The following is a 13970-nucleotide window of genomic DNA, read 5'->3' as shown; positions in this document are numbered from 1 at the left end:
GACAGCAGATCCTTGGTACAGCTGATGAGGTGAGACCTTGCGTTGCTGCTTAACCAAATCGGTTGACTATTTCCTACATCAAGAAGTGGAATTTTCCCCTTTCAAACAACTCGTGAAAACCGCGGGAGTCCGGGTGGTGGCAGCTCACAGAGTCTGGACCCATGTCCCTCTGCTAACGCTCCTTCACCCGGCCCGAGGCAAACACCTCATGCGTGTGTTCCAGTGGGCAGCCCATCCCGCTAGTGGAGTACACGGAGGAAGAAAAGAAGACCTGGGGCACGGTGTTCAGGACTCTGAAGTCCTTGTATAAAACCCACGCTTGCTACGAGCACAACCACATCTTCCCGCTTCTGGAGAAGTACTGTGGCTTCCGCGAGGACAACATTCCCCAGCTGGAGGAGGTCTCCCAGTTCCTGCAGAGTAAGTCACGTCGGGGCCAGAGGTAAAGGGGCGGGGGGGCAGCGAATGGAGGCCCGTGTGACTGTGTGGGTGGCAGTGCTCGCGGGGTGACGCTCCCAGGAAAAAGGCCGTGTCGCTGCTCAGCTCTCCCCCCTTCCAGCCTCCACGGTTAATCCACGCTCATTGCCACCCCCCATCTAAAGGCACCAGGCATGGATTTTGCCTTTTCGATGCCCCTGAAACATTTTTGTTTTTTCACACTCAAAGCCCAGGTTGCCCAGTCACTGTGCTCTTTGTAACCCTGCTCTGTCATGAGATGGCTGCAGCGTGCCTTGCGTAAGAAATGTGTTAGTTGTGGGCAGTGCTAAGAGCCCCGAGCGCTACGTCTGTACACCCATCCGGTATGAATTTTGCTTTGACTTTCTCTGGTTGGGCAAACCTGCCTCACTTTTGTCACCTGTCCCATGGACTCTGAGCCGGCCTTTCAGCCTTTCTCACAGGGCAGTTATGAGAATGAAATAAGATGTTGGGTGTGAAAGCACCCAGCATAGGGATGCATATACAGTAGGTGCTCAGGGCATTTGGGCGAACTTGGCCTCTGAGTACCTCAGTGGGGAACTACATCATCGGGGTGACTGGCCTCTCACGTCACTTCCAGGGAGATAAGTGTTTTCTCTGCCAGGTGTTGTTCATTCAGCAAAACCAAGTTATAACAATCAACTAACCCATAGTAAACACCTACTATGTGCCAGGTAGAATGAGGGAAAGTGGGAAGACAGACCACGCAGGTTTATAAAAATGAACTTTCCATGCCTCTGAGCTATGTGGAGATGGTATGGTCAGCCCTGGGGCAGGGAGCCAGGGAAATTGTGTGGCCAGAAGGGAAGTGGCAGCTGGGACTGATTGGGGGGCGGGGGGGGGCTATAGGACCTTTTGGGCTCCTCTCATTTAGAGAGTCTTTGCTTCTCAGATAAATAGGGAAAGGAGTGCTCAAGCGGAGTGAACTTCACCCTGAAGCTCCAGAAAACCTACGTGGAAGGATAAAGGGTCCTAAGGACATTCTTTAGCTGATTACCCATGTTGCCGTGGCCAATAGTCGTAATAATAATAATAAAACTGTAATGCTAGCCACTGGGGAGTTATAAGTGGCAATTAAGAGAACAGCCCCTGAAGCCAGGCTGTCTGTAGCTGTGACCTTGGACAGGAACTTGAACATCTGTGGGGTTCAGCTTCCCCATCTGTGAAACGGGGAGAGAAGAAGCATGTACCTCGTAGGGTTACCCTGAGCAGTAGTTGGCCTGTACGTGGTTAGAGCAGCCTCTGATAACAGCATTAGCTGTTATCACCATGCTCACCGTCCTTACCTTCCTGAGGCTGAAACAAATTGAGACAAATGGAGGAACCAGAGAGATGGGAACAAACAGCAGCTTTATGATGATAAAAGCAGCCGAGGGAAGGTGGTAGAGATGTGCAGCCACCGTGGATCCCTGTTCCTTCGTCCTAGATTAGGCGGATCCTTGCCCATTCCTTGGCACGGCGGGTAGTCCATGGCATGGCTCCAGTCGGAGGAGCCACTGCTCCTCGGGGCGGACGGTGTGAGGTGCGATGGAGCAGCCGGGGCTCCTAACGTCCTTTCCCTTCCTGGGAAGTGCAGTGAAAATTCCCTCGGTTGCAATTTAACAAACAATAATGGAAGCTAAATTTGTTGGATGTTTCCAAAATGCGAAGCTCTGTGAAAGTACTTTACTAGCTCTTTTGATTCTCAGAGTGACCCTAAGAAATATTCATCCACATGTTGCCGATGAGGGAACTTGCTCGGCTCACATCACCCAACTAGAAAGTGCCGGGCAGGCATTTGAGGCCAGCTCTGCCCGGCATCAGCCCCCCTCCCGGCCAGCGGTGCCCGGGCCCGGCCCGCTGAGCCGCGTTGCGCCCCTCCCCTCGCTTCCAGGCTGCACCGGTTTCCGCCTCCGGCCCGTGGCCGGCCTGCTCTCCTCTCGGGACTTCCTGGGCGGCCTGGCCTTCCGAGTCTTCCACTGCACCCAGTACATCCGACACGGGTCCAAGCCCATGTACACACCCGAACCGTGAGTATCGCCTGCCGCCTCCAGGGCCCGCCACGGCGCCTGCCCCCTCTCCCTGACCCAGGAACGAGGTCTCAGTGCCTTGTGGACCGGCTCGCAGAACAAGTGGCCTGGGCTGTTTGATGCTGAGAGAAAAACTCATCTCTTACGGGGACCTTCGCTGTTCAAACAGACCGCTGATTGGAGATTGGGGTATCTTGTGAGCCAGAGATTCGGACCTCCCGTGGCCATGGGAATGCGAGGTCACATTCAAATGCCAAATGGGAGCAGGAAAAGGAGCTGGCAGGCTATCCAAGCACCTCCTGAATACACACCTAGATGCTTCTGAGCTTTCTTTGCCTAGATTGTGTTTTGACTGGAGGCAGAGAGAGGCTGGCTGCTACGCCGCTTACTTTTGCATTTAGCTACTGTCTTAGACAATTTAAGCAATTTATATAAAGTCAGCAAGACACCCCAAATGCCTACAAAGTTCATTGCTATAAATCAGATAAGACCTCTTCCTAATGGGCCTGGCACATAACGTGTTAAATCAATGTAAGTTTTCTTCCCTGACTGACCGCTGCCCACTCTAGAATAAGAGAGGAATGGTAATATTAAAAAAAAATTTTTTTTAATTTCCCGTGGGGTATAACTGAGCACATTGTATCTGCCGAGGAATGTCAATGCCAAGGTAAAGACTTGGGATATGCAGTGTTCGTGATCCACAGCTCACTCAGGGGTGTGGGAGGATGCCCACGGGAACATTGGCTCTTCTGCAGCCCACTGGGCGCACACCTAAGACTCCCTCCTGCTGTGCCCTGCCCTGTCCCCTTCTTTTCTTTCCTCTTCGTCTCCTTCTCTTATGCCCTGCCTCATCTGATTCTAAGGTTTGCACACCACTAATTCTTGGAAGTGAGGTCATAAGGCTGAATGAATTACCCCCCCCCCATTACTCCTCTAGAAAGACTGAGTCTGGCTTGCCTTGTAACCCTTCTTCACCTCCAAGCTCTGTGCTTTCTGTCTTTCAGTGACATCTGCCATGAGCTGTTGGGACATGTGCCCTTGTTTTCAGATCGCAGCTTTGCCCAGTTTTCCCAGGTGAGGAATGAAGCTCTTTAGCCTTCTGGCTACAGGGGTGAGACCTGGATTGTTCAAATAGATTGATCGCATGGAGGCACTCTCATGTCTTCTGGAAGGTACAGTTCTGCACTCCCACCTGAGATGGGTGTGTGGTCCCATGGAGATGGATAAATTCCCATTCTAGAGATCACAGCATGGGATTGGTGAATCCCTCATCCTCTGAATTATATTGTTGACTTTGCTAATCTCACTTGTCCTTCCAAGTTTGGTTTAATAGCCTTTTCATCCACGAAAACCTCCCTGATTCCCATGTAGAAGTCAAGCAGTCATTTGGTATATGCTTTCATTAAGTAAGATGACATTTACCAAGAATCCAATGCCAATAGCTCTACTCAGAGTTAGCAAAAAATAATAAGCCAAACGTCTTACCACTATCAGCAAAACAACAGGTCAGATCTTGATTCATCTATCACAGTGGTGACCACATTCAAAAAATGTTTTTGGGATCAGTGAAAGAATCCTACTAATGCTCTCTAGGCTCTGAGAGAGAGCCTAGAGCCATGGTTGGGTAGGTGGGATCATAAGATTGTTGAATGACGGTACTCGCATAGGCCCCACCATGCCACAAATCAGCTGTGTGACCTGAGAAAAGCTGCCTTGTCAGGGCACCCTGTGCCTCAGTCTCTACAGATGTAGATCAATAAAAAGCAATCCTGCCACATAAAAAGAAAAGAAAAAAAAAAAAAAATAGGATGACCCATGAGCAAATGCTGGACCAAGTATGAATCTCAGAGTAATGGGATTGTGTGTGAATTTTATAAGCAGCTGGAAGAAATAAATATTTCTACTGTTGAATGAAGATGCTACCACTTAATATCCGAAACAAATAAACAAACAAAAAAGCTGAATTAATTGCTTGCTAAGTAAGGGAGAACTGTTCTTGGAAGACACAGCCTTCTCCAAACGAAGAAATCTGTTGCTTTTATGTAGGGTTTTGGGAATTGTGGACTCAGAGATTGTTGGACTTTTAGAGGTGGGGGTGTTTAAGGATGAACTGAACCTTAACTGGGAAGCATTACCACTGGGCTGAAGTTACTGCTGACGTGCTGACTTTCAGAAGTGTAGTTCTTGCTGCCAGGATGTCATTGATTGTTTGGGGAAGCTTTAAAACTGGGATCTGTTACTATGGCCAAAGATAAATTAGTTTTCTTCTCAGAGAATAGAACTTTTTGTTCTCACCATCAGAAGCTCTTCTGCCCAATCAGAGGCTAAGTAACAATCCTCCTTCAGCCATTTCCATTTTGGGGAGCCCCACAGGGAGTGGACAGTTACCTGAGTCAAGAGACAGGAGCTGTGGGCCATGAGGGTCACGTGGTTTCAACTTTGACCAGGACAGTCCCAAGGCAGAGAACCATTCTGAAGCTTCCCTGAGCACATTCCTTTTTGATCTAAAGCAGGACTTGCTTTCCTCTAGAGTAAAAGATGGGGTGGGGACGGAACACAGGGAAATCTTGAGTCCCCTGTTCTAGGCAGGCTGTGGACTCACAAAGAATGGTGACTACTAGAACAGGGCACCGTTCTGATCTTGGATTTATCAATGGCTTCTGGTAGACTTAGGACTGGGCATGTCTGGAACAGAGATGGGGAAGGGGCAGGAGAGTAGAGCCAGGCTAAGCCAGTATCTAAATTTGGTTCATTCTAACTAGACAGCATTTTCTCAGCATGTAATCTGGGCCAGGCTCTGGGTTTGGCCCAGGCAGGAATAAAGAGATGAAGACCGTGTAACCTCTTGCTTCATCATGGCTCAGTTCTTAGTTCTTCTATCTTCATTAATTCCTTGGTGATATCACCCAATTTCATGGCTTTAAATACCATCTCTATCCTGATGATGAACACATTTATACCTCCACCGCAGACTTGAATCCTGAAACCTACACTTACATATCCGACCGCCTAGTCTATATCCGCCCTTGGAGGTCTAATAGGTATCTTTATTCATCCTGTCCAGGACCGAATTCCTGGTTTTCCTGTTCAAACCTTCTCCTCCCACATTCCTCCCTATATAGTTCATATCAACTCCATCCTTCCAGTTTCTCAAACCAAAAGCACTTGGGACATCATTGACTCCTTTCTCTCTTACATACCTACATCCAATTTTTTAGAAAATTCTAAGAGTTTTACCTTCAAAATATGTGTAGAATCTGATGATTGCCCATCGCAGTCACTGCTGCCAACCTGGTCTCAGCCGCTAGCATTTCTCACCTTGGTGACTGCAGTAGCCTCCTGGCTGGTCTCCCTGTCTCTACCCTTGACCCCCTACAGTCTGTTCTCACAGAGCCACCAGAGTGAGTCTTTGATGACATAAATCAGATCTTGCCACTTTAGCTCCCCATTTCACTGAGAGGACAATCTTAAGCCCTAAATAGCTAAAAAGGTCCCACTTGATTGGGCTCCAGATTTCTCTTTGATATCACCTGCCACTCCCCCCACTCTCTTACTCTGGGGGCGGGGGTGGCAAGTGGTATCCCCTCACCCACACTGGTTCCTCTCTGCGCCTTGAACCAACTGAAATTCCCCTCCTTAGAGAGCTTTGCACTGGCCGTACACTTGGCCTATGCAGTGCCCTTCCCTCAGATGTCAGAAGGGCCAACAACCTCACTTTCATCAAGCGTTTGCTCAAGTGTCATCTCAACAGCGCTTACCCTGGGACCCTATTTAAAATTACTCCTGACACCTCCCCCACTCCTGGCACTCTAAATCCCCCTCAACCCTCTCTTTTTTTCCCTTCCTCCTAAAGAACTTACAACCTTCTAACATTCTCATGTATAATCTTATTATTTATTGTCTGTTTCTACCCACTTAAATGTAAACACCATGAGATAAAGGTTGTTTATCAATTTTGTATACCTCCAGCTGCACTCAGTGTTTTTGCAGTTAATGAATGCATACTGCAGGGAAGACGTGCATATGGGCATACATGCAAACATGCAAACATGCACACACTGATACAAGGCAGGCCGAAGCAAATGCTGTACCAGAGACAAAGAGGCCACTAGAGAAATTTTGCAGTTAGAGCTGTGATGAGAGGTGGTCCATGACATTTCAGACTCTCCAACTATATATACCTGGACGGATGTCCAGCACTTCTGTGGTTTCTTCAGGGTATAGGATTCAGTCTCACCTCACACTGCGGGAATGTCCCACTCCTGCTGTGGGAGAAGAAACACTGAGCTGGAATTGAGATGACGCTTTAGACACAAAGTACTGTGTAACCTTGAGGTCATCTCCATTTTCTGTGCCACAGTTTTCTCATCTGTAAAATAAGTGCAAAGGACCAACTGCTGGGGAACGGTTTCCCCCACTCTCGAGATCTGTGACTCTATGACGTGTGGTTAGGGAAGACCTGACAGAACACTCAGGGTCTCTCTGGGTTCTTCTGAAGGCCTCTAGCCAGCCATCACCTTCCTGTGGTCAAGTACAAGGTTGAAACTGAGGATAAGGGTTGCAGATAGGCAGACACAAGTTGTGCCAACGACTGTTCCTCCACAATTGCAGGAAATTGGCCTCGCCTCTTTGGGTGCACCTGATGAGTATATTGAGAAACTCGCCACGGTAAGTTCCCTCTTTCCCTGGTGGGCAGTGAGAGCGTTATGGGCTGTAGCCCTCAGGTCTTCGAAGCTTCGATCGTCCCCTGAAAGCCAGGTCACTTGGCGAGCAAATCAGAATGCGCTGGGTTACATTTGCACAAGCGAAGTTTTACATTTGGATTTCTCCTTATGGTTGGATTTTGAAATCAGCTGCATGCAGATGTTTACATGTGATTCTAAGCAGAGTGCCTTGAAAACATCAATAGGCCGTAAAAATTGCCCTTGAGATTTCTTGGGCATAAAGTGTGTGTGCGGAAGCAGTGATTAACGGGGGGTAATTCAGAAACCCCAAGTTTAGCACAGATGAGGGGATGACCCTTCATTGATTCTGTCACCACCCAGTCCCCTGCCTCCCACAGCTGAGCCTGATGGGACTGCCTGGTAAGTTCAACCAACATAAAGGGAACATCTCACTCTAGTCGATTCCATGAGGGAGAAAGCAAAGTGGGAGAGGAGTTCTTGTCTGAGAGGCAAGAATTTTCAGGGGCATACTTTTGGGGCTGCCTCAGTACTCTCCTCCACTATCACTGCTTCCTGTCACATCTTGTATTCAGCCAACTCTTGGTTCAGCAGGTGATTGGTTAGGGTGAGACCCAGGGGACAGAGAGGCGACCCCATGTCATGCTGATTGAGAGAACAGACCTGCATAAGCTCTCACCTGGGCAGGCCTGTCCTCGATCCTGGGGCATCTGCTGCCTTCACCTTCCGTGGCGTGTGCTCTCAACTGGACTTTCCATTCCAGATCTACTGGTTTACTGTGGAGTTCGGGCTCTGCAAGCAAGGGGACTCCATAAAGGCATATGGCGCTGGGCTCCTGTCGTCCTTCGGCGAATTACAGGTATGACCCTAACAGGAACCAACGATGGATTTGAAAGTGGTGGAAACATCTGAACATTCTTTTTTTCTTGGTGCTATGGAAACCTCATTTACATCCATTTTGTGAGTCAACCCAGGGGACTAGCCTTAAGGGATTGGTACCTGAGCAGCTATGATCCGATCATGAGTGTGGGTGTTAGACATTGAACTGTAAGTTCACAGGTCCCTGGGACAGAGGGCCCTCCTGGTTCCAAGGCTGAACTGTGCATACAGGTGTGTGCAAACACGTCAGACACTACGCTTGGCTCCCACATCGCCTGTTGATCCCCTCACTTGAAAATGGTTGACGTTAATTTCTCCTTTCTATCTTGACTTTAGGTTTTAGGTGAGCTACAAAGGGTGGAATATCATCGATGCAAAATAATTTAGTTTACTGCATTTGGCTGGGGTGTGGAAGGAATCCGGGTGAGATAGGCGAAGGTGCACAGATGGCCTGTCGGATGCAGCAGGGACCACTGGCCCTGATTTAACTGTGAAAATTTTCTGCTTGGTGTTTGCAGTACTGCTTGTCGGACAAGCCGATGCTCCTGCCCCTGGACCTGGAGAAGACAGCCATCCAGGAGTACACGATCACGGAGTTCCAGCCCCTGTACTATGTGGCTGAGAGTTTTAACGATGCCAAGGAGAAAGTGAGGTGAGGTGGCAACTGGGGCTGGTCAGCAACTCTTGGGACCTCCCGACTGGTTCTGGTGTCACTGATCTGTGGGTGGTTGGCCAGGAGGTGGACTCCAGTGCTCACAGCAACAGTGTGCAGCAGATAGAGCCTCCCACCCTTGCCCCTTCCCACCTTCTGTTGGGAAGTTTTCCTTTGTGACACCTTGTTTCCATCTTATTGTCCGGATATGCTTATTTTTTTCTATAACATTCTTTAGCTGGATTCTACTTACTCTTTTAATTTTATTTTATTTAATGAGATTTGGGGCCTATTGTAACCTGGGCTTTTATTGTAAGCTGCCTCTGTCCTTTTGGAGGTAGGTGGCCAAATAAATATGTGCATACCTGAGTTTGTATATTCACATAGACACACAAACAGCAAAGGGTTCCCAAGAGGACCTTGCTAAAAACCCCACCTCACTTCTCAGCTGCCTTCCAATCCCCTTGTTCTAGTGAGTTTTCGGTGCTGCTAACAGCCAGGTGAAAAGCCATGGAGAACCCTTTCCGAATTACCTTTTCCCCAAATGGCGCCTTCACTCAGACCTGTGGCCTTGGTTTCAGGAACTTTGCTGCTACGATCCCACGGCCCTTCTCAGTTCGCTATGACCCATACACCCAAAGGATCGAGGTCCTGGACAGCACCCAGCAACTTACGATTTTGGCAGATTCCATCAACAGTGAGTAACATAGCTTTTCAGGTCACTCTCTTTCCCAGAAATAGAGGGTTGTGTTTTCTTACCTTCACAGTAGGAACAGTAAAAAATGTATTAGATACTGAATTAAGGAGAAGGGCATCCCCCGGTAAGACCATAGCACGAGTGGGAGTGGCTCCCCCATACCTTAGTGCGTGGTCGAGGCTGAGTTATCTGTCTAGACTGCACATGCTATCACTGGGGTGATAGTTAAAAATGAATAGTCATTTAGCCCCAAACTAAATTCCTTAAGTTTGTGGTGTGGCTGGGAGTTTGTACTTGTAATAAGGTCCCAGGTGATTCTGACAAAGGAGGTTGGTACGAAGCACACTTTTAGGTTCAATGGCTTGGCTCCTTGCAAGCACCAATGGACGGTCACATAAAAGAGAAACAGAATGGCTGGTGACTTCCCTGGGGGAGAAAACTGACCACTCCTTTCCTGAGAAAGAGCCTATGGAAAGAGGAAGCTAATTACATTAATAGCTCTAGCGCTTCCTAAGACTCGTAAGGACCTAAGGCGTGACTGCCCAGATTCTATCACCGCAGCTGAGCTGTGAGCGCCGTGAGGGCTGGGGTGGTGCCTGGCATCTCCATGCATCCCCTCCGTTTCCCACCGTGACACGGGAAGGGTGTTTGTTCAGAGTATGAGTGGCTCATCTGTTTTGTTTTGTTTTTGTAGGTGAAGTTGGAATCCTTTGCAGTGCCCTCCAGAAAATAAAGTGAAGCCCTGGACAGAACCGGGTCTGTCAACTGAGAATCTGTTGATGGAAATCCAACTACTTCTTTTATTTTATCTGAGAAAAGTCTGAAAATCAAACCTTAATTTGAAATGACAGCCTTAAATCATTTTTTGAACAAGAAGGGAGATCAACAAATAAATCTAAATAATCTTAAGTGACAGCATACTAATATGTGCCCAGGAGCATGATGGTGGATCTTTGGGGGTCATCTTTGATTTAGAGGTGATAATCACATACTCGCAATTGCGTTAAAATGAATGTCACATTTCATCAAAGTTAATCAACTTGTAACCTGCTTCGTTCAAGCTTCATATTTACCATAGAGAATGCCGAAAAGAGTATGTATCGTTCAATGTAAAACGCAAGCCTGGGGTTAGAATCGAATTTTTGGATTTAATATCAGTCTTAGCCTACAAAGGCCATTTTCTATTTCAGTAAACTATGATTCTAACTGCTTTGTTGTGTTCCCTATGAAGATTTTCTTTAATTCAGGACCTTATTGAAATAGTTGTAACCATTAAAGTTCATGGTATAATATCAAGACATTTCCGTATGTTTTATTGTGACCATAAACACTGCTGTGGGAGAGAATAGAAATCCCCACCGGACTCCTACAACTTGCAGTGTCATGTTCCGGTAATTCTAAAGTTTGTTTTGGGAGACATTTTAAAAACACTTAAGATTCATTAGATGTTAACTGAAAGCCTGGCTGGTAGATATTCAGTAAATATTCATTGAATGAACAAGAAAATACATTATTAAATAGCAAGTGAGATTTTTAATTAGGAAAATCTTGAGTGGTTACAAAATTTTGCATTTTCAAATGTTTCTTGGAATGAAATATTACTCTCATTGCCTTAGAAGTATGTTAGTTGGCTAATCTTGTGACATGAAAGAATGGCCACAGTCTGCTGTCCAGCCCATTGCAGGGGCTCATTGTGATCATCTGAGTCACGTCTGGATGGATGCTCAACAGACTTCTGTTTCATTGGTTGTGCGTTTTATGTGAACACTGGATACGTGAGAAAGAGCGGGGGTGATAGCAATGTCTTAAAACTGTGCTTTGAAATAATTCTCACACAACTTCACCATTTTATTTTGGAAATAGTTAAATCTTCAAGGATTTTTGTAGCATTTCTTTAAGTGTGATCTTCAGACCAGCGGTGTCATCACCCACAGTTGATCCTGGGCACCATCCCAGCTCTACCCAGCTGGGATATCTGAGGATGGGGCACAGGGACCTGCATTTTTAAGTACTCCAGGTGATTTTTTTTTTTATGCCCAGCCAAATCTACTGGGGACATTAGGTTTGAGAAAACTGACTTCTGGTGGTCAGTTCTGCCACTTGCCAATTATGTCACCTTGTAAGAAAAAGTTGAGAAACAACTAAAGTTGCAATTTACTCTTTTAAAACCCACTGATGAGTTTGTATCTTAGTTTAAGTTATGATTTTTAAAAGAAACTTATCCCTTGCACCCAGCTTGGACCAGATTGTGCCTAGGTAGTTTGTATTGATGCAGCTTCAATAATAACTGGCACATGGGAGTGCTTGATAAAGGTTTGTTAACTGATAAAGAGAAAATGCATAAATGACACTTCTTTGTTAACCACAGTGGGGCTGAAATGGTCAGAAAGTAATGAGCGACTTGACTAAAAATTGCAAAAAATCACAGAGGAGACAAAAATAAGAAAGCCTATAAAAATGGACTTTGCAAAGGAAAGAGAAAAATATGTGACCAAAGCTTCCTCTTGCCAATGGAGTCCCCCCCCCACCCACACACACCCCTTTCCTTTGACCCCTAGGAGGCCACTGGATGAGTTAGGATTGAGCCCAGGACCCAGTCAGTGAAGGGATGTAGTGGCAGGCCCCTCCCTTAAGTCTCCACTTTCTGTGTCTGGGGAAGGGAACATTTTCAAGCTGTTCCCTAGAGGGCCTCCCCCCACTGGCACCCCCAGAAGTAAAGGCTTAGCCTGGAAACGGCGTTACTCGCAAAGGGCAGCTGCCAGCCTGGGGAGGTTTGCAAGCTCCTCGGCTGTCCAGACTCCTGGTGGCCGCGGGCCCCGAAGCTGCCGAGCCCAGGAGCTCCCTGTCCCCGGCGCAACCCAAATGGCCTGAGGCGCGGTGAGGAAGGAGAGCTGCCCAAGCCCCCGTCCCCAGGACGTCCTGGGGAAGCCGGGTGGCAAGGGGCTCCCTGCAGAGCCCCCCTTGGGGGAGGAATCTGTTTCCCAGCAGAGGGCAGCCTGGGATGACAAAGTAGCGGTCTTATGACCACAACGTGGCTCCTAAAGGGGCGCTCAAGGCTGGAGATGAGGGAGAATGGCCCGGACCACCCGCGCCACACCCCCAGCGGGCTCCTCAGCACCGAGGACAGCCCCCCCCCCCAGGGACCGCCGCCCCGAGGGGTGCTCAAGGCCCAGCGCCTGTCCTTCTACGGAGCAACAGTCAGGAGCGGGGCAGAGGCCAGAAGACACGACTCTGCCAATTGCCTCGCTCCGCAGACTTTGAAGGAATGTTGACTGAGCGGAGAAAAGACAGAATGGACAAGTGCCACCTTGACCCCGTGGTGACAAGGCCTGGGGTTTACATGGCCGAGAGCCGGGTACCCTGTGTGTCAGTGCTGGGGGCCCGCATCACACCATCTGAGATGGGCGATGTCACCTTTCAATAGCACTGCTCTGAGGGTCCCGACTCAAGTGCTAGTTTCCCATCAAGCCCAACCTTACGTCAATAAGGCTTCTCGGCACCTTCCACTATAAAAAATTTTAAAACACACGAATAGAATAAATGCTGGTTTCTGACTCATTCTAACAGTAAGTAAACTCTATATGAACTCATAGAGGTAAAAAACATCCCCATCTAACTAATTCATAAATGCACTTGCAATTAGCATGAACTCTTTCGGTTAATAACTTGTAAATGGTGTACTAATAATATTTGTACATTTTACTAAATCCACAGAAACATTTTAACCTTTAAGGGCTTATGGTCACAGGAAATTTTTAAAAACCAGACTTATTTTTAATTTACATTCATATTTTTATTGCAAAGATAAATAAAATGCTTTTAGGAATAAAATATATTGCATTGGGATACAATTCTGTGTGCAATACGGAATGGAAATAGGATTTAAGAAAAAAACCCATAAAATTTTGACTATTAGCTAGATGCTTATTCACAGATTTTGAGTGGATAATGGTGCCTCTCAAGTTGGAATGAAATTCAGCTTTCATTGGATACCTGTGGAAGAATGAGCTACAGTTTTATTTTAAATGTCAATATTTTAGTACACCAGAAAATATATTCTTTGCAACATGTGATAAGAATTTTTATATTACAACTTACAAGTATATGAGGGGTATATCGTTTTATAAATTTCTTTTAGGTGTATGAGATGGAAGTTTGGATGCTCTGTGTATAATCTATAGGCTGCAGTGTATTTAGTGGCCCCTAAAGGGAGTCTCTTCTCACACGTAGCTCCAGTTCTACTTCCAGGGCAATCTGGAGAGGTGGGGAGAGTTCTCATTTGCACTGACTACTCCATAAAGTATTAGGATGGAAAGCTCACTGGGAGGGAAATGCAGCCTGGTGGAAATAGCACTAGATCTTGAGTTTCCTCCCAACTCACTCTCTGAACCATAGTTGCCCCATTTGAAACATGGGCCGAAGAAAACCTGCCCTCCCTAATCCACAGTGTGGTAGAATATAATGATAAAGAACATGGATCCTGGAATGGATAATTCCAGCTTTGCCACTTACCAGCTGGGTGGCCTTATGTTTCTGATTTCTCTGTGCCTTCTGTTTGACATCTAATACTAACC

General features: G+C 47.1%; 1 protein-coding gene across 1 annotated transcript in view; it reads left to right on the top strand.

Moving 5' to 3' along the window:
• PAH (phenylalanine hydroxylase) overlaps positions 1 to 10605 on the top strand; it is a 54372-nt gene extending 43767 nt beyond the window's left edge. The window contains exons 6-13 of the mRNA XM_016223152.2: positions 224 to 420; positions 2351 to 2486; positions 3491 to 3560; positions 7098 to 7154; positions 7932 to 8027; positions 8566 to 8699; positions 9281 to 9396; positions 10091 to 10605. Of these exons, the coding sequence (XP_016078638.2) occupies positions 224 to 420; positions 2351 to 2486; positions 3491 to 3560; positions 7098 to 7154; positions 7932 to 8027; positions 8566 to 8699; positions 9281 to 9396; positions 10091 to 10134 (850 nt within the window). The 3' untranslated portion in view covers positions 10135 to 10605. The remainder of the gene's footprint in view (positions 1 to 223; positions 421 to 2350; positions 2487 to 3490; positions 3561 to 7097; positions 7155 to 7931; positions 8028 to 8565; positions 8700 to 9280; positions 9397 to 10090) is intronic.
• Positions 10606 to 13970: the final 3365 nt, after the last annotated feature.

Source organism: Miniopterus natalensis, chromosome 2 (assembly GCF_054644295.1).
Source record: "Miniopterus natalensis isolate mMinNat1 chromosome 2, mMinNat1.hap1, whole genome shotgun sequence".
Classification (NCBI taxonomy): domain Eukaryota; kingdom Metazoa; phylum Chordata; class Mammalia; order Chiroptera; family Miniopteridae; genus Miniopterus; species Miniopterus natalensis.
This window is presented reverse-complemented; position numbering and strand designations above follow the sequence as displayed.